This window comes from Sus scrofa, chromosome 9 (genome assembly GCF_000003025.6).
Source record: "Sus scrofa isolate TJ Tabasco breed Duroc chromosome 9, Sscrofa11.1, whole genome shotgun sequence".
NCBI classification, from domain to species: Eukaryota; Metazoa; Chordata; class Mammalia; order Artiodactyla; family Suidae; genus Sus; species Sus scrofa.
Genome location: NC_010451.4, coordinates 93441521 through 93461166, shown reverse-complemented (window position 1 = coordinate 93461166; position 19646 = coordinate 93441521). Strand labels below are relative to the sequence as shown.

The 19646-nt window shown below is 36.4% G+C and overlaps 1 protein-coding gene across 10 annotated transcripts in view; it reads left to right on the top strand.

Annotated features, from left to right (window-relative positions):
- Positions 1-19646, top strand: part of DMTF1 (cyclin D binding myb like transcription factor 1) — a 46679-nt gene that overhangs the window by 1963 nt on the left and 25070 nt on the right. For 3 of the 10 annotated variants that reach the window (XR_002335875.1, XR_002335874.1, XM_003130208.5), the window contains exons 2-5: positions 8420-8539; positions 10003-10119; positions 12561-12683; positions 17620-17714. Coding sequence is in view for 8 of the 10 variants with exons in the window: in XM_003130208.5 (XP_003130256.1) it covers positions 10011-10119; positions 12561-12683; positions 17620-17714 (327 nt within the window). In the remaining 2 variants the exon portion in view is untranslated. Of the gene's footprint in view, positions 1-24; positions 358-8419; positions 8540-10002; positions 10120-12560; positions 12684-17619; positions 17715-19646 lie in introns of all 10 variants that reach the window. The other 7 variants (XM_005656701.3, XM_013989601.2, XM_005656703.3 and 4 more) reach the window with 6 other exon arrangements.

The window sequence follows — 19646 nt, the reverse complement described above, 5'->3', positions numbered from 1 at the left end:
TTTTTTTTTTTTTTACTATTTTAGTTGATAGGCTCACCCCAAAATATGCTTTTTGGGACTGATCTAGAACCTGCATATTCTGCGTGAATCTTTATTTGATTGCATTTGAGCTAGATGGTGGAGCCAAAATGCTATTGCCCTGTCTTCATCAACAGTTAATCAGTAAGTACTGGGCATTGCGTACTTACATAGAACTTTAAGTCCATCCTTTGAGCAGTTAATATGAATAAATATATGCTATATAAACATTTTTCTCTAGGTATTCAGGTTTTAGAAGTATTTTGAGGGGAAGCAATCACAAAAGAGTGTTGGTTAGGATTTGAGCTTTGAAGGCAGAGCATGGCTGGGAAATGAAAGGTAGGTGCCCTCTTTTAGTCTTCTTCCTTTCCTTTTTAAAGCTCTCTTGTTTTCACAGGCTTCTTTTTTTTTTTTTTTTTTTGTTAGTTGGACACAATTTAATCTCATTTACCCCACAGTAGGGAGAGAGAAGTATATTTGTAAGATTAGGTAAATATTACCAGTTAACAGTGAAATAAAAAGAACAAAACTAGTCCTTACCTTTCTCTAATGTTCATCTTTCTACTCACTTTAACTCTCCAACATCTACAGACCCTAATTTTTATTAATGTTGTAATAAACTTTGATGTCCTGAAAATAACATCTCATTATTTTAAACAGTTGGTTTTTTTATGCTTCATTAAGTACATTGGCTTAAGTTAACCCTTGTGAGGATGAAAAGATAATGTGAAATAAGTGTCCCTAGGGATTTACAACCTGGCACATAGATATTCAAATAGGAGGGGGTTGGGAAGTGTGTTTTGTTGTAAAGACATCAAAACAATAAAGATTAGGAAGAGTTCCACTTGTTTTAGTATTATAGATAGAGGCTAACACAGAGATGTTAGCCTGCCTTCTCAAAATGGAGTTTTCTTTTTTAGTAGTTTTCTCTCACCACCATCATTTTTAGTACTTTCCCCCCATATGAAAGTATTCCTTAGAAATTCTAAATGCTTTTGCGAATTCGGCTTCAAAGCCTTTTCTGTCATCAAATGATATGAAATGACCTAAGAATGTGATACACTTATTGCCTAGGGCCTTAAATATAAAATACAGATAGTTATCAAATGTATATGGCATTTGTTTACATATCATTTCTTCACTTTTTTTCCTTTTGTGAGGAGCATTCTTGTAATAGAAATCAGAAGTAGATCTTGTTTCTGTTTTGATTCTGTAAAGGTAAATGATAAACTTAAAGAAGGAACCTATTTATCATGTCTTTTTTTTTCAATTTGTAGAAAGATCCCATCCCATGACTGGGTACCAGAAAGAAGTTGTCATGACAGCCCTTTATGAGCAATTTAATTGTGGTTTTTTGGGTCTGGTTTGGTGACTGTGCGTGTTTGTTTTAACCTTATCCCTTTTTTTTTTTTTTTCTTTTTTCTAGCTCTCATTTTAGTTGTGTGCAGTGTCATCAGGCCATTGACTGACCATCAGGTGTAAGGCAGCAAAAGAAATATTCATTAGGCTTATTTAGTGTCTATGTTTATTTTAGTATCTGTTGAGGAAGTGTAGTTTAAAAATCAGTGTGCATCAGGGGACTATAATGAAGAACTTACAGTCTTTAAAGAACCCTTTAAAGAACTTCTGATGATGCCTTACATAAAGGGCTCAGTTTTGAATGGATGAAATCTTAAAATGTAATCAGATACATATTATATAGCTCTTAAGTCATGCACTGGGTGAGAAATGGCCTTTTTGCTTTTTAATAAGCACTATGGTTGTATTGCCAAACCAGGTATGAAATGCTGTACCTCAAAATGAAACATACTACCAAGTAATTTTTTTGCTCTAATAACATTGTTTTTAATAATTGGTAATTGAAATCAACATCTTAAACAGTTAAAGTCTATTATAATGAGCACCATTAATGTCTTTATTGGTGTTTTATGGTCATGTTATCTTTCAACCAAGCCAGAATTATTGTTAGGTGCCTTGATTCAGTATGCTTTTTGTTCGTTTATAGCTCTGCTTCTCAAATTTATCCACAAAGTTACACAGAAGAACAAATTCCCAGGGACCTGGGAGCGTAGTCCAAAGCACTCAACCTCAAGTGTGAATTGTCCCCATTCTTTTCTTTAATAAAATCAATATTCAAGATGTTATTCTGTGGCCTTGTCTGTTTTCTGACACCCATTTATATACCCATGTTAAGGATGTAGGAGTCTGCTGTCTCCTACTATGATAATTCTATTTTAGGAGGTCCCCCCTTGGCTCAGTGGGTTAAGAACCTGATGTTATCTCTTTGATGATATGGGTTTGATCCCTGGCTTCACTCAGTGGATTAAGGATCCAGCGTTCCCTGAAGCTGCAGCGTAGGTCGCTGATGTGTCTGGAATCTGGTGTGCCTGTGGTGTAGGCTGGTAGCTGCTGCTCCGATTTGACCCCTAGGCTGGGAACTTAAATATATAGTGGGTACAGCCATAAAAACTTATAAAAATTTAAATAAATACATAAAAAGGGAAAAGTATATATTATAGAACAGAATCACTTTGCTGTTCACTGAAACTAACATAACATTGTAAATCAACTATAATTTTTAAAAGTAACATGAAGACAACCTAAAGAATGAAGGAAAATATTTGTCTATCAGATATATGAAAAGGGATTTCTATCCAGAATGTGTTAAAACTCTTAGACCTCACCAATAAAAGACTATCCAATTAAGAATGGAAAATAAAAATATTTTAAAACATCTTTTGAATTCTTCACTATTTGTTACTAAGCAAATCTTATAAGCATTTCCTAAGGCATTGGTTATATACCACCTAAGGTGTGGGGGCCAACATCGAGACTATAATATCAAGACCTTGGCAACAAAAATGTTCAGCAATAGGTTAGTGGTTAGATAAGTTGAAATACTATATATCCATTTGAGATGCTATGGAAGAATAGTAATGATAGAAAATGCTCTCCATAAAGTGCAAAAAATTATAAAAGGTGAGACAGTGTGATCTCAGCATGTTGATACATGGCTAAAATACTTGGAGGGCCACAGGGACGAGGAATATGAGTAATTTTCTTATATTGGAGAAGGAGAAAAGACATCTGAAAACTGAATGGGTCCTTACTCCCTTACTGAATTATGCCAGAAACTTCACCTCAGCTAGTGCTTCTCAATCTTTGACTTATCCAATAAAATGGATGCCGTACTTTCTGTAGCATGCTTGATTTCCTCTTAATAAAAGTATAATACTGAATGTTTTTCATGCTATGTAGTCTCTCCTTTCAATGTGAAATCATAGCGCTAAGCATAAAGGGTAGCAAATGGTGGCTCTGTTCTCATCTCTCCTGATTGAATCTACCTTTCCTCACTTGTACTGTGCTTGGGAACTGGTACAAATTTATCTACAGAACCAGTCCCAAAACTGGGAAGAAATCCCAAAATGCCACTTGGTGTGATCTAATTTTTAGAAGATTATGACAATTGCCTGGTAAATTGGCAATTTTGTAGATTCATTTGATGGAAATACCAGTCTAAGATAATCCATTGAATAATAATAACCTCACATCAGGACTGGAATGGAAGTGGCATGAAGGACTCAATGCTTTAAATTCTGTGTAACAGATCTAAGAGTAGTGGGGTTTTGGTTCTACATTGAGTAGAATGATTTTGTTCCTTGAGAACCATAAATGTAAACAAATACATTTCTCATTTAAATGTGAGTATAAGTACTCTGTAGTGTTTGGCATCACATTTACGTGTATTTTTGCGGGGGCGGGGGGTTGTTGGCCACACCTGCAGCATTTAGACATTCCCAGGCCAGGGAACCAGACCTGTGCCATGGCAGTGACAGTGCTAGATCCTTTTTTTTTTTTTTAAGGGTCGCACCTGTGGCATATGGAAGTTTCTAGGGATCAAATTGGAGATGGAGCTGGAGGCCTATACCACAGCCACAGCAAAATTGGATCCAAGCCATGTCTGTGACCTACACCACAGCTCACTGCAATGCTGGCTCCTTAACCCACTTGATTGTGGCCAGGGATTGAACCCGCATCCTCAGGTTCATTATCACTGAGCCACAATGAGAACTCCATGCCAGATCCTTAACTGCTAGGTCACCAGGAAACTCCTTGGGTATTCTTTTCTTGATTTTATCAGGGTATTTATCCACCGAATGATAGAAACATGCCAAAATACCATTTCATCAGTTAAAATGGCTGTTAAAACTTTTTTCCTTTTATGTTCTCATTTCTAGTGACTAAAAAGAATAGTACATATGGTGTAATCCATTTTAGAGATGAAGGAAAGATCTAAATCAGTTGATGTATGTTTGCCCAAAGGGAACCAGAAATTTGATGTTAAGAGTTGTAGATCTTGATATATTTCCCTGATAAACCAAATGTGCAATAGAATTAGAAGTTAAGCATAGTTTCATATGTAATGGATTACAATACAAGGCACTAAAATACTCAGCTTTTGATTTATTCAACATTTTCTCAGTTACTCTAATAGTCGTATTAGAATAAAGATGCACTCTTTGAAAAACAGCTGTCTTGACCCTACTGTGGCGAGAATCTCCTTACTTTGCTTACCTTGAAACCTGCACCTCAGAAAAGACCTATTTTGAATTACCTTCCATACTTCCAATTCTCTGTATTCCAGTAGGTCACAAATGTTCTGTCAAATCCCTTCATCATTTATCCTCTCAGCATTATTTGACACAATCAGCTATTTCATCTGTTCCTTGAAGAACACTCTTTGTGCCTCTTAAATAACATTCCTTATTTTCCTCTTGGCCGGTTCTTCTCCTTTCCTTGTGTGTGCATTGTTTGACTTCTCCAGAACTCTATCTTCTCCAGACTTCTCTAGGTGATCTTATTTTTTAAAAAATTTAAATTCTACTAACTCAGATTTGTAGGTCTAAACCTTGCCTGTTGAATTCCATCTTCCAACTAGCAATTTGACATCCTCATTTCGGTGCCTTATGCCTTAATTTGTTAATAATAACAGTAATAAAAAGTATTTAATGAAATATAATTTAGTGACCCCAAACTCAGCTCTTCAAGCCAAAAACCTAGGAATCATCTTGAAGTAGCTCTCCCTCTTAATCTCCTTTTGGCAAATCCTGTCAATGCTGCCTATGAAATAAATCCTCTATTTAGGCTACTTAGATTTCTGCCACCTTTTCCAAATGGCAGTCATACTTTGGACAACTACTTGTCTCCATGACTTAGTGCCTTCATATTGCAGTCTGAGTGATCTTTTAAAAATATAAATTATATTTATCTGTTTAAACAGTCTCAAGATTTGTAAGTCTTTGTGAGATGTGCCCCTCCTCCAGCTGGACATGCTTCTTTCTCTAGCCTTAAATTCACCTACTCTTCCTCTTTCTCAGAAGCCTCTGCCATAAGTGGCCTTTTTTATTCCGCTCCCACCAGGCCAGGTCAGGTCCTACCTTATGGGGTTTGCTGTTAATCTGTTGCTTGCAGTCACATAATTGCAGTGAGTGGTATCTTTCTTTCATCGTGCTGTTGAAGCAGTGTAAAGTCACCATTAAGGTATAGTTCAGTATTTGTAGTATGATACTATTTCTATAAAAAGCATATGTAGCAGGGAGGGATATACTGATTTATAAATGTGTAAAATAGCTGAAAGAAGAGATGAGAAATAACAGCATTGTTTACTTCCAGGAGGGGACTGGGAGAGTGGGAACCTAGAGTGTAAAGTAGACTCCACTTTTACCTTGTGAATTTTGAACCATGTAAACTATAAAAAGTAAATTAAAAATAAAGCTAGGCAAGTTTCTTAAATACTAATAAGTACAGACCATATTACTGTAGTTACAAGAGGGGTGGAAACCCCAGGAAAATGAATCAGGAGCTTATCTCTTGGAGTTAAAAAAAAAAAAAAAAAAAAAAAAGGTAGCCACTATATCCTAATGCCTAGAGAGTGCCCGGCACTTAGTAGGCATGTGATGTGTATTTGTTGATTTGAACACAATTGCTTTTTTGCAAAGCAGCATGGAACCATTTATTTATCTCTTAACGTGAATTACCAAAACTTTAAAAAATGAACCTAGATTCCTTATTTAAAGCTAGTATACTGCATGGGCTCACTTCTAACCAATATAGGTTGTCATGAATGAAATACTCTCTCTAGAGATTATCGTACTGTGAAGTAAGTCAGACACAGAAACACAAATCTCATGATACTGCTTATGTGTGGGATCTGAAAAAAATGATGCAAATGAGCTCACAAACTCAGAAAACAAATTTTTAGTTACCAAAGGGGAGGAGAAGAGGGATAAATTAAAGAGTTTAGGATTAACATATACATACTACCATATATAAAATAAATAACCAACAAGGACCTACTCTGTAGCACAGGGGACTATACTCAATATCTTGTAATGACCGGTAATGGAAGAACATGTAAAAAAAAGAATGTGTGTGTGGGTGGGTGTGTGTATAACTGTATCACTGCTGTACACCTGAAACTAACACAACATTGTATAAGTCAACTCTAAAATTTTTAATAAGACTGAAATACTTTAGCTATTTCAGACTTCTTTTTCCTTGTACTTTTACCTCACCATCTCTTCTCAGATCCACCTTTATTTTTTTCTTAAAGTTTTAGGTAGTTTCTTAAAGTTTAGTTTGGGTCCTGAGGTAACATTCATAAAATGCTAAACCAATAACCATTTTGCACTTGTTGAGTGAGCAGTTCTGCTAGTTTTTGCTTTTTGGGGGGGGTTTTTTGCTTGTTTCTTTTTAAGTAAAAATATTGGCAAGGTTACCAGGAGCAGAGTTAACACCTCAGTGGTTGGAATATAAATTTGTATATCCTTTTCTAGAAAATAGACTGCAGTGAGATTTAATAGTTTGTCACATTCTTTGACCTAATAGTTTTCAATACTATTATTTAAGGAACTAGAGTATATGAATGTTTATTTCAGTATTTTAAAGAAATGAAAAATTGGGAATAAAGTAAATGTCCAGTGATAAGCTAATTATCAGATAATGTTATGGTTTTTATGCCGTGTAAGTTTTAAACGACACAGAAAACTTCAGTTACCTACCTAGCTTGGTTTCCTTCACATTTTTCTTTGTCTTTTTTTTTTTTTTTTTTTTTGTCTTTTTTGCTATTTCTTTGGGCCGCTCCCGCGGCATATGGAGGTTCCCAGGCTAGGGGTCGAATCGGAGCTGCAGCCCCTGGCCTATGCCAGAGCCACAGCAACGCAGGATCCGAGCCACGTCTGCAACCTACACCACAGCTCACAGCGACGCCGGATCGTTAACCCACTGAGCAAGGGCAGGGATCGAACCCGCGACCTCATGGTTTCTAGTCGGATTCGTTAACCACTGCACCACGACGGGAACTCCACCTTCACATTTTTCAATATGAATGAACTCTAAAAAGCAGGATATAAAATTACTTCTACAGTATAGTCTCATACACACACAAACACACACATCAAAGAGAGCGAACATTACCATTTCATTTCTCCATCTCCTGCAGTAGGTATTATTTTACAAATCGGCTTTTAAAAGCATTTTTAATGGCTTCAGAAATGAGAACATGAAATGTAATAACTGGATGTTTTTCTAGCATGATCTGTAGCTGTATCACTGCAGACTAGCTTATGTATAGCAATTCTCAAAGATACCCATCCTGGAGATGAGTTCCATTTAGAATAGTGCGAAAATTAGATTTCATCATTGGTTTTTGCTGAAACATCCCCTTGAACCTCAAATCCTACTGTATTTTTAAATTTTTGGTTGATCATTTGGGATGAAGATGAGAAGCCTACTGAAAGAAATCTTTAAAAATCAGTATTTCTGGTTTTGTTGAGTTTCACATTACATTCAAAAGCAAGCTTATAATTTATTTTTTCTGGCCTTTAGGATTTTTTTTTTTATCTCACAGATCCCTAGGCAGACTTGTTAACAGATATTTTATAATTTTTAGTGGTTTAAGATGATATATATGGTACCACATATAAAGAGAGATGTTAACTAAGAAAAAACATAGTTACTGGCAATATTTTATGATACCGTTGGTTGGTACACTCTAGGTCGTGTTACAGGTACCCAGGCCTGTAGTTCAGTGAACGACTAGAGTAGTTCAACATACTTTTTCTGAGAGAGTTGGACTTCCAGATGAGGGACAACTTTGGTTGAGAAACTGCCTATAAACTAACTTAGTAGGTATAGGATCTCTCATCATTTCTACCCTTCATTGGAGAATACCTTTAGAGACTAATTTCCCAAATGTCTGCTTAAAGAAGAATTCTGGAGTTGTCCTTCCTCTTCTAGTTGAGACATCACAGAGGCTTGAAGCTAGATTATCATCAGCATACAGCTAACACAGTTGTTTGTTCTCAGTAAGCCTTACTGTGTAATGCTATTACTTTTTCAGGGTGTTGCAGAGGTAGGATGAGTGAGAAACAATCTGGATAACATGAAAGTGATGCTGGTGGCTAAGAGAAAGCGACTTGATTCTGTGGGAAGGGCTATAGCTGATCCATCTGTTTTCTAGGTAAGCATTCCTTTGTCCCAGGGATTTCACCTCATGATTTGCAAATTTTATTCATAACTAGATTATGATCTACATTTATCTTTAACTTGGGATGGCATCTTTACTGTTGCAAAATGAATGATATCCATTTAAAACAGTAATTTGTATAATAAAACTCGAATGAATCACTAGATCTTCACCATGTAAATGTTAATAGTTCTTAAGTTTTTCTGCCAAGGGAAAATGCATTTGTGTAAATGGCAAATAAATGAACAGACTAATCTTGTATAGAGGAACAAAACAAATATTTGAGTGATTAATTTAATACACATCAAGGCTTATGTCCTCTGTATTATTTAGTTGGTAAAAAGTATTTAGACAAAACCAAAATTGAGTATTGAGGCAAGAACTTCATTGAATATTATAGGGTAAGCCCAAAGACCTCAACCAGGCCATTGATTACAATTCAGTGCATGTCCCCATCAACCATGAAATACTGTACACTAAGACACTGATCATTCATTCTGTCTGAACAAAAAGGGAATAATATATGTGTAAAATAGCAGGTAAAGGTGCTTTAAGCAAAATCAGTTCTCCATTTCCAAAGAAGGCCTAATAGCTCCATATCTGTTAGGAAAGTAGTTTGGTCAATGACGGATGTATATATTTGTTCAATATTATGAAAAAAACAGCAGAAAGAATTACTTAGTATTTCTAGTGTTCAGATAATAATAGAGCATAAGTATTTGGTTTAAAAAAACATTTTTTTTTTCTTTTTAGGGCCACACTTGTGGCATATGGAAGTTCCCAGGCTAGAGGTTGAATCAGAGCCGCAGCTGTCAGTCTATACCACAGCCACAGCCACAGCCATGTGGGATCTGAGCTGTATCTGTAGCCTACACCTCAGCTTATGGCAATGCCAGATCCTTAACCCACAGAGTGAGGCCAGGGATCAAACCCACATCCTCATGGATACTAGTTGGGTTCTTAACCTGCTAAGCCACAGTGGGAACTCTGAGCTTAAGTACTTGTAAAAAATATTTTAGAGAAGTAATTCTTAGATTAAAAGTTTCGGGAGATTTTCTAGAGAATCAGAAGTTGAACACCTATTTGACTAGATTAACAAAGTTGCCAATAAAAAATAACTACAAAGTGGTGAGAGTTTTTGCCAGTTTGACAGCTTGGAACAGTTTCTATTCCATTGAATGTGATAAAAAAAAAAAAATCTCTTAGAAAAGTAGGTGCTATAGGTTTTTAATTAATCATAGCAGTCAGATTCTTAGAGATTACAACTAATTCCAAATAATGGGTATAAACTTTTGAAGAACAAGTATTGAAACCTGAACCATCATTGCAGTTTCACATAAAGAATGCTATAAGCAGAAACAAATTGGGTGGGTTTGGGGGGAGGTTTGAGGGGCTACTTTATGTTTATATTTGGAAATGATTTTTTAAATCCTAATCTGAAATCTGTTTCTGTACAGATTTGAGTATGAGCACAGTTGAAGAGGATTCTGACACAGTAACAGTAGAAACTGTGAACTCTGTGACCTTGACTCGGGACACAGACGGGAACCTCATTCTTCATTGCCCTCAGAATGGTAGGAGAACTTACTGACATATAATTTGTGAATCTTTTTCAGTTTCTGGATTTCATCCTTTGGCCCTAATTACTCAGACAGTTTAGACTCGGATGGTAGGAAAAGAGGTTCTCTCCTGGATAACCTTAATTCCTATTTTCATTTTTATATTTAAAAAAAATTTTTTTGGGGCCACACCTGCAGCATATGGAAGTTCCCAGGCCAGGGACTGAATCTGAACCTTTTGTCATAGCTGCAGCAATGCTGGATCCTCCCAACCCACTGTGCCAGGCGGGGGATCAAACCTGCACCTCCACAGCAATCTGAGGCACTGCAGTCAGGTTCTTAACCCACTGCACCACAGTGGGAACTCCTACTTTTGAGTATTTTTTAAATTTACCATAAATTTAACTTTTATGAATATCATAACTCTTTTACAAGTAGAATCTGTTGAGGTCCTAAAGATGTATTAACTATATTAAATCTCCTCTTTGATATCATTTGGTGCCAGCAGTACATATTATGCATTAGAAAATGTAGAAGCTTGTGGGGATATAGCTCAGTGGTAGAGCATGCTGTGCATGTTTGAGGTCCTGGGTTTGATCCCCAGCATCTCCACTTTAGCTAAACTTTGGCAGATGAGTCCCAACTAATTCATAGATAGTGGAGCCTTTTGGAGTTAGGTGTATTGAATTGCTCTAAGGGTCTTCCACTCAATAAAAATTACGAATCTAATGTAAAAAAAGGAAAAAAAGAAAAGAAAATAGAGGTAATCCTGCCAATGAGCACAGAAGAACATGTTTTTCACTAGAACCTGTGTTAGAAAATTCTACACGACTATTTGAATAGGATTTAATGTGATCATCTGTAATGAATTAAGATTCCACAGCCTTGCGGCTTGTGGTTTTGTTATTACTCTATTTCTTTTTTTTTTTTTTTTTTTTTTTTTTGTCTTTTTGCCATTTCTTGGGCCGCTCCTGCGGCATATGGAGGTTCCCAGGCTAGGGGTCGAATCGGAGCCGTGGCCACCGGCCTACACCAGAGCCACAGCAACGCAGGATCCGAGCCGCGTCTGCAACCTACACCACAGCTCACGGCAACGCCGGATCGTCAACCCACTGAGCAAGGGCAGGGACCGAACCCGCAACCTCATGGTTCCTAGTCGGATTCGTTAACCACTGCGCCACGACGGGAACTCCTGTTATTACTCTATTTCTTATTTATATTTATTTTGCTTTTTTGTTCCACCTAGGTTCTCATCTTCTCTTTTCACTCAATGCTTAATCCCTGAGTTACTTCATATTTGTGGTTTTAACTATTACTTAGCTATTAAAGTGATTTAAACTTCTCTCTTTATTCTGAATTCTGAGTTTCCCATAAGCACCTTAAATTTCACATGTCTCAAACTGAATTCTTCCACAAAATTAGCAAACCCTGTTCAATTTCATTACTCAGTGTCCTAGATCATAAACATGGGTAGGAATAAATCCATTTCTCATCTCTCACATTCATTCCATCATGCAGACTTGGTGATGGTATTACATTTCTTGAATCCATTCCTTCCTCTCTGTCTCAGGTCCCCCTTTCTTAGTTCAGCTTCACACTTCTCACCTTGATAGCCTTTTAGCCATTAGTCTTTTAACCTGCTGATGACAGTGGTGGTGATACTCAATATTATAGAAAGGGTTTTTTTGCTTATTCGTTTTTAAGTTTCCCATGGCTTTTAAAATATAATTCAGATTCTTCATTTGGCATATAGGCCTTTCATCATCTCAGCTTTCCTTCCGGTCTCCTTTTCTACCACATTTTGAATGTCTGTGATCCAGCAGTTCACAACTATTTTTATTTTCCTAACATACTTCAAGCTTTTTATACCTCAGTGTTATTGTATATATCATTCCTACTGCCAGTTAATTATCGTTTTCCCCAGGTTCAGTTTCTTCTTGAAGTTCAAGACACCTTTTCTAAGAAACCTCCCTTCAATTCCATTCTAAGTTAAATGCCTCTCTTCTGATATAACAGCCTTTTATTCCACCTTCATAGTTTTTATTACACCATTTTGAAATTGTTAGTTTAATCGTCTCCTCCACTATAGTGTGAGCTCCTTGATAGGGTGTCTGTCTTGCAATCAGCAGAGGCCAAGCATTCAGTAAATATTTGTGAGTGAACTGAATAACCAACCTTTGTCTTTTCATGTGAAATATTTGGAAAGCCAGGTAGTAACAGCACAAAAGTGTGATGTTTTAAAAAAGCAACACCTGTTTGAAATACCCTGCCCTAAGAATAAGAGCTTACCTACTACAGTAGGTGTAGAGAGGGCAGTGAGTCCCACTTGCGCAACTTCGTTGAGTTAACTTAGCAAATCAGAAAGTTGTTTTACAGTCATTACCTGTTGAAGATTAAGTTATCTCCTTATTGATTTGAAGATTTTGAGATTTTTGTTTTTTATTTTGTTTTATTAGAAGCTGATGAAATAGACTCAGAAGATAGTACTGAACCTCCACATAAAAGGCTTTGTCTGTCTTCTGAGGATGATCAAAGTATTGATGATTCCACTCCTTGCATATCAGTTGTTGCACTTCCACGTAAGTCACTGTGTATTAAGAACATAGAGTTTCCTTTTGAATCAAAATTTAGACTGCAAGAGATTAAATTGGCATTTCAAGGTATACTTGGACCCATTATTTTTCTTATTTAATTAAAAAAAACAAAACTCTTTTTAGCCAACACTTAATGAGTGCTTATTTATGTGCCAGGCATGTCTCTAAATATTTTACATATATTGCCTTATTTAATCTTCTCAACTTTTTTTAATTGACCCCCCAATCTTTTTAAACATTTTTTCATAATCATGCTCTCCCCCATGAAATTATATCACATATATACTGCTGTTGTTCTCTTCTTTAATGTACTGTATGTATCTCAATGCTTAATAAGAAGAGTAAGAGTTTTTTCACCTCCTCTCCCAAGAAGCACATTTGCCCTCATTGAGAAAGGATGCTCTAGAGTAGATTTTTTTTGTCCCTAGTTATAAACAAGAAACCTAAAGCACAGAGATGTATAAGGTCATAACCAGGCATTCTGGTTCTTGTAGTTTATGCTCTCATGTGGTATATGGCTAAACGAAAGTTAGAAGAAGCCTGATAAATTTATTCTCACTAAAAAAGTTCTTAAAATGTTTATATTCCAAGATGTTTTAGAGTAGACTGGATTCCAAGGAGGTGTGGTATTTTGGGTGGAATTCTCTTGGTGAAAGACTACAATACACCAACTGTAATGTTAACTTATATTTCTGATTTGTTTAGAAATATAAGAATCATGTTGACCTTTGGTAGCCCTACATAGCTGGAGTAGATATCTTAGTCCTTGTCAATGGGGTTGGGGCCACAGGCTGTCGGTGGCACTTTGCACAAAGGAGGGTCTTGCCATATCCAAGAACTTTTATTTTACACTCAGCATCAAGCAAGATCACATCAGCATCCAATGGTAAAAAATAAAGAGTAGGTTTTCATTGTGGAAAATCATGTCTTCATAAGTAGATATATACTCTATATTTGGAGTTAATTGCTCATTGAACTAAGCAGGAAAAAAAACCCATAATTATCTAAGTTTACTCTGAGACTTTATTGAAAAATGGTATTAATGTTAATAATTACATCTGCTTCTAGTTGTAGCATTTACAAAGTACTTCTAATTAAATGATCTTTCCTTCTAATGGTGATTCACATGATTTTTAAAACTCTTTCCTAATTTGATTATCATTGTATTATGATTCAGTTTTAAAACTTGATTGGCCTATCTGTACAGATAAACATTTTCCTGTATAAACATTTTCTAATCTGAGATTTTTTTAAATTCAGACATAATTGACATGTCACATTATATTAGTGTCAAGTGTACTACATAATGATTCTGTAGATGTATATATTGTGAAATGATCAGCAGAATTTGTCTAGTAACATCTTCTACCACACAGTTACAAATTTTTTTCTTGTTATAAGAACTTTTAAGTTCTACTTTCTTAGCCACTTTCAAATACGCAGTTTGGTATTCTTAACTATGTTCACTATACTGAATGTTACATCCCCAGGATATAATAAAATAAAAATATTTAAATAAGCCAGAATTTTTTTTTTTTTTCTTTTAATGTCTTTTCTAAGGCCGCACCCATGGCATATGGAGGTTCCCAGGCTAGGGGTCTAATCAGAGCTGTGGCCTGTGCCACAGCCACAACAACTCGAGATACGAGCTGTGTCTGTGATCTACACCACAGCTCACGGCAACGCCAGATCCCTAACCCACTGAGCGAGGCCAGGGATCAAACCCGCAACCTCATGGTTCCTAGTTGGATTCGTTAACCACTGCGCCATGACAGGAACTCCCCAGAATTTTTTATTATGGTGATACAAATTATGACTGGTTAATAAATCAATTAACCAAATCAGGTTAAAGTAGAATGCCTTGAACATTATCATAGGTTTGAACTATACTTGATATTTTGTTCTGTTTTATAATGTTAGACTGAATCCTTCAAACCCTCATTCACTTCACTGGGTAAGACAGTGTCAATATGTGACATAAAAGCACATGAGCTACTTGATGTTGAGTCATAGCATCACCATGCAAGAAGGATATTCTGGAACCTCATTTACAGTAAGACTGAATTTATGAAAAGCAGCTAGAAGGTCCCTGGAGTTGTAAGAAGTATGCTGATAAAATCAACCTGGAAAAGTTTCTGCATTAAAAAAGTCACATAAAAGCATGAAGTCCTATATCCATCACCATTTGTGAATGATTAAATAGGCAAGTCCTTTATGCTAGACTTCATGGAGGTGAATATTAGTTTTAAAATTTAAATATTCAGGGTTTTTTTAATGTGCTTTATAAAACTGATAAAATTATCTATTTGAGCCTTAAAAGTTCTCTTAACTCTCATGTTAATCAATGTAGACCACTTACCATTTCTCTGTCATCTACAACCACATTTACTCCATTACTTGTTCATGGTTATAACTCTTGGTGATTATTCATTTAGATGATTGTTGCAGTTACTGAGCCTCTGATTCCTTTTGTTCTTCACACTCCCTCGTTTGTCACTCCCATCACCACTCTCACCATTACAAATTAACTGCAGTGCATTTGTAGTCTACTTCAGACTTTGTTTTCCTGCCACTAATTCCTATCTTTCTAGCTTACTTCCTCTAATGCTTTTGCAGTCCTTTGCCCCACTGGGACCCACTGACCTCACCACTTTTAGATTATTCTTTCTTTACTTGTATTCTTTTTTCCTCTTTACTGGGTTTCCATTTTCATGGTGAATCATTATCACTGTTTTGAATTTACCCTCAAACCTTTTTTTTTTTCCTCCCCTCACCTCATTGTTCTTTGATAAAACCACAACCCTAGTTCAGTCTCTCAGCCTATTTATGTCTGTACTCGTAACTAAAAGGGATTGGGGGAAAAGCACACAAGGATGCTGACTGGTATCACTTTAAATTTATGATCTTTAACTTGAAGCGGGCCCTCTATGTTGCCTACCAATCATACAATACTAATATGGTGTTCTTTCTCCCCCTCTGAGATGACTATTTCATACGTCCTGAAACCTCCTGTACTTGCTCCACCTTTTTCACTTTCAACTGATATCTGTGCTTCCTACTTTACTGAAAAAACTTAATTGACCAGAAAATAAATTCTGTTAGTTTCCACTACTACAAGTACATACTCTCATGTGTATATGTCCATATATTCTTTTTCCCAGCTGAGGCCAGCCCTTCAGTGTGCTAGACCCCCCCTCCCTTTTGCCCACTCAAGGATGTTGTAGGAATTCTTTCCTTTCTGTTCTGAATCGTCAGTTTTTCATTCGCTATGGATCATTCCTATCAGCGTTACATACATACTGTAATTTCTTTTTTAAAATAAAAAGTCCCACTTTAGGCTCCCATCCATTTTCTTTCCTTCCCTTTAGATCCAAGTAAAGAATTGCCTGTACTTGCCTCCATTTCTTCCCTTGTTCCTTAAACCCACTCCGGTCTTTCACCTCTCACTACACCAAAACTGTTCTGCCCAGGGCTCCTTTTTCTTGCTAAATCCAATGGTGATTTTTTGTCTTTGTCTTACTTGATCTGCCCACAATTTTACACAATTTTTATCACCCCCTTCTCCCTGAAACACTTTGTAACTTGGCTTCTGAGGAACACATTTCTCTAATTTTTTTACTTCTCTGTTCCTTCTTAGTCACTTAAGCTGACTTGTCCATGTCTCCCCGAACTCTAAATGTGGAGTGCCCCAGGACTCAGTTCTTACATTGCTTCTGTTTTTGTTTTTTTTTTTTACTCACTCTCTGGAATTCATGGTTTTAAATTCTGCCTCTGGTGATGACTCCCAGATTTATTCAAGTCCAGACTTCTCTTAAGAGTAGACGTTCAGTGAGTATCTGAACTAATATGTTTGAAACTGAGCTCTTGAAACTTCCTCAATTTTTAAACTTGCTTCTTCTAGTCTTCCCCATCTCATTAATGGCAGTTGCATTCTTTCAGTAGCTCAGATTAAAAAACAAACAAAAACTTTAATACCATTCTTGACTTTTCATTTTCTTTCATATTTGGTATATCCACAAACCCCGTTGGCTCTACCATCAAAATATATCCACAGTTTGAACCACCTCTCATCATCCTCAGTTGCCTTCACTCTAGTGCCAGCCACTGACCTCTTTTATCTAGATTATTTAATTTGCTTCTTCACTGATTTCTCTCCAGCCCATGCTGCCCTTCAGGCTCTTTTCCCCATAGCAGCCAGAATGATTGTTAAACTAAAAATCACTTGGTATCACTCCTCTACTCTGAATTTTCCAGTGGCCACCTCATCTGAAAGCCAAAGTCTACAGTATCCTTCGAGTCCCCATGCATTGTTTTGTTTGGGCTGCTCTGGCCACACTGTCCTCCTTGCTGTTCTATGAACAGTCTACATATGCTCTTATCTCAGAGCCTTTGCACTTGGCTTTCCATCTACTTGAAATGCTTTTCCTCAAGATAGAAACATGATTAGCTCCCCTCCTCGATTTGTTCCAAATCCTGGTTACATTTCCTGGCCTCCCATCTAAAATTTCCAACACTTCTCCACTCCCAACACATGTCCTTTCATGCTCTATTATTTTCTCCTTAATACTTTTCCAACATAATACTGTCTTCATTTTGTGTCTTCTCCTCTAGACTGTAAGTGCCATGATTTCATTTTGTGTCTTCTCCTCTAGACTGTAAGTGGCAGAATTTTGGTTATTTGCCTCATGTTGTCTTCCCATCATCCTGAGCAATACCTAGTATATATTAGGTACACAATAGTTATTTGTCAAGCAAATATATGGATGTGTATGTGTATATATACACACACATATTTATGGATATATTGGCAAGGAGCGTGTTAAGAAATTAGATAATCACATACATATTCCTTGGGTATTTTTCTAAAATAATTAGGACATGCCATTATTATTCTGGAATTGAACTGCTCTTTTTCTCCAAGTTTCAGAGAATGATCAGAGCTTTGAGGTGACCATGACTGCAACCACAGAGGTGGCAGATGATGAGATTACTGAGGGAACTGTGACACAGATCCAGGTACAGTAAGTCTTTTTACTGGCTGCCAGAAGAGTATCTTTTACACATACCTTAAGTGATAGAATGATGAGACTGTATTTTCTCTGACAGAGTAGCAACCACAAAGTGGAGGTAAGACTTACTCATTCATATTTCTAGTCTGCACATATCTGAGTCTCAAAATTTTGTAAGCGAAGATAGAATTTTAAAATTCATTCCCTGTAGAGTGGCTCATGTCTTTTGAAACAGATGATACACGTGCATTCTGTATCTACTTGAAGTGATCTTAATTTGAGCTGTTAAATGACTTTAAATTTTATCTCTCAGTTATATGAGATATTGAGTGAGATATAAAACTTTTTAAGTTTTACACAGCAGTTATCTATAGTGACTGACTTAGAAAAGCTCCATGTGTTCTCTGCTCTTATGTGAATGAAGGCTAGTCATTTCACATGGATTTTAATTATAACAGTTGTAGTTATGGTGATTCCTTTTGGTGCCTGTCTCATAAGTTATTTCTACCAAAAGTAATCAGAATTCTTTCCTCTCTTCAGTACTTACAGCTTCAATCTATTTTACTTGTCAGTTTATCTCTGGCTGATTGTCCTTTTCAGTAGCTTGTCCTTCTGCTTCATCTCTTCCTATACTAAAATATTTTAAAGTAGTAACCAGAGACATTGCACCATTATTTTATTTTTCTTACTGAAGCATCGCAATGACTACTCTTCAGCTAAAAAGTAAAATAGTTACAAGTTGATATGTAACATCAGGGACTAAGGACATCTCAGGTAGGTGCACTGTGAACCCCTTGCAGTGGGGAGCTTCACAGTGGTTCTAGAATGACGGATTTCCAGAAAAGCAAGTCTCTAATAGACTTCAAACAGCTTTGAGCCAGGCTAAAGAGCTCATAATCTGCCCTGCATTTTCAATGAGGATTTGGACAAATTTTTTCTAAACCCTCTGAAACAAGTGAGTAAATTCTTTCTTCAGAGTACGTCTTATCAGATTCACTTCAGATTCACAGACTATGTAGTCTCCCTTCCATTATGTTTTTTCACATTAAAAATAACTGTGTGGTTTGGTTTACAGCCTAGTTATTATGAGGTGGAACATAATGCAGTGTTCGTTAGGCAAGTTACAGGGTTGTTTTGTTTGGATTATTTCTGAAGAGCTAATGAGTTACAATTTAACATTAGCTTCTTGGTTTATTATGACTTTTTGTTTTGTTTTGTTTTTCACTTTTTAGGGCCATACCCACAGCACATGAAATTTCCCAAGCTAGGGGTCTGATTGGAACTACAGCTGCCAGCCTACACCATAGCCACAGCAATGCCAGATCTGAGTCATGTCTTCAACCTACACCACAGCTCATGGCAATGCTGGACCCTTAACCCACTGAGGAAGGCCGGGGATCAAACCCGTATCCTCATGGATACTAGTTGGATTCGTTTCTGCTGAGCCACAACAGGAATTCCCTGTTATTATTATCCTCCCTTTTTAGTGGATGAAAAACTTATAATAATTTCTGATTTTTTAATAAGATTAATATTAGGAGTGAAAGTCAGCATAATTAAAAATTTTTAAATAGTGTGCTTTTTGCCATGTCATTTTGTGTCAAACTGGGTGTAGTTACCTCACATAGTTTAATAGTTAGTGCCCCTTTTCTTGTTCCAGTAATGGGACTAGCTTGAAAAATAATTATAAACTAAAAAACTTCCAATGTGTGTAATAGTTTGTGGTTGCAAGAGTTATTCAGTGAGTAGAAATGTTTATCTTTAGATAAATCATGTTTAACATTATATGGTTTAATAATTGTAAATCTTCTTCAGGAAAATTTGAGCCACAAGGCATTAAGTTTTTGCCTAAAGACAACAATTAATCAGCGTGACAGGTTTATTCCTGAGATTCATAGAGTGGGCTTTGCTATATATCTAGACTTGCTTTGGGAATGGT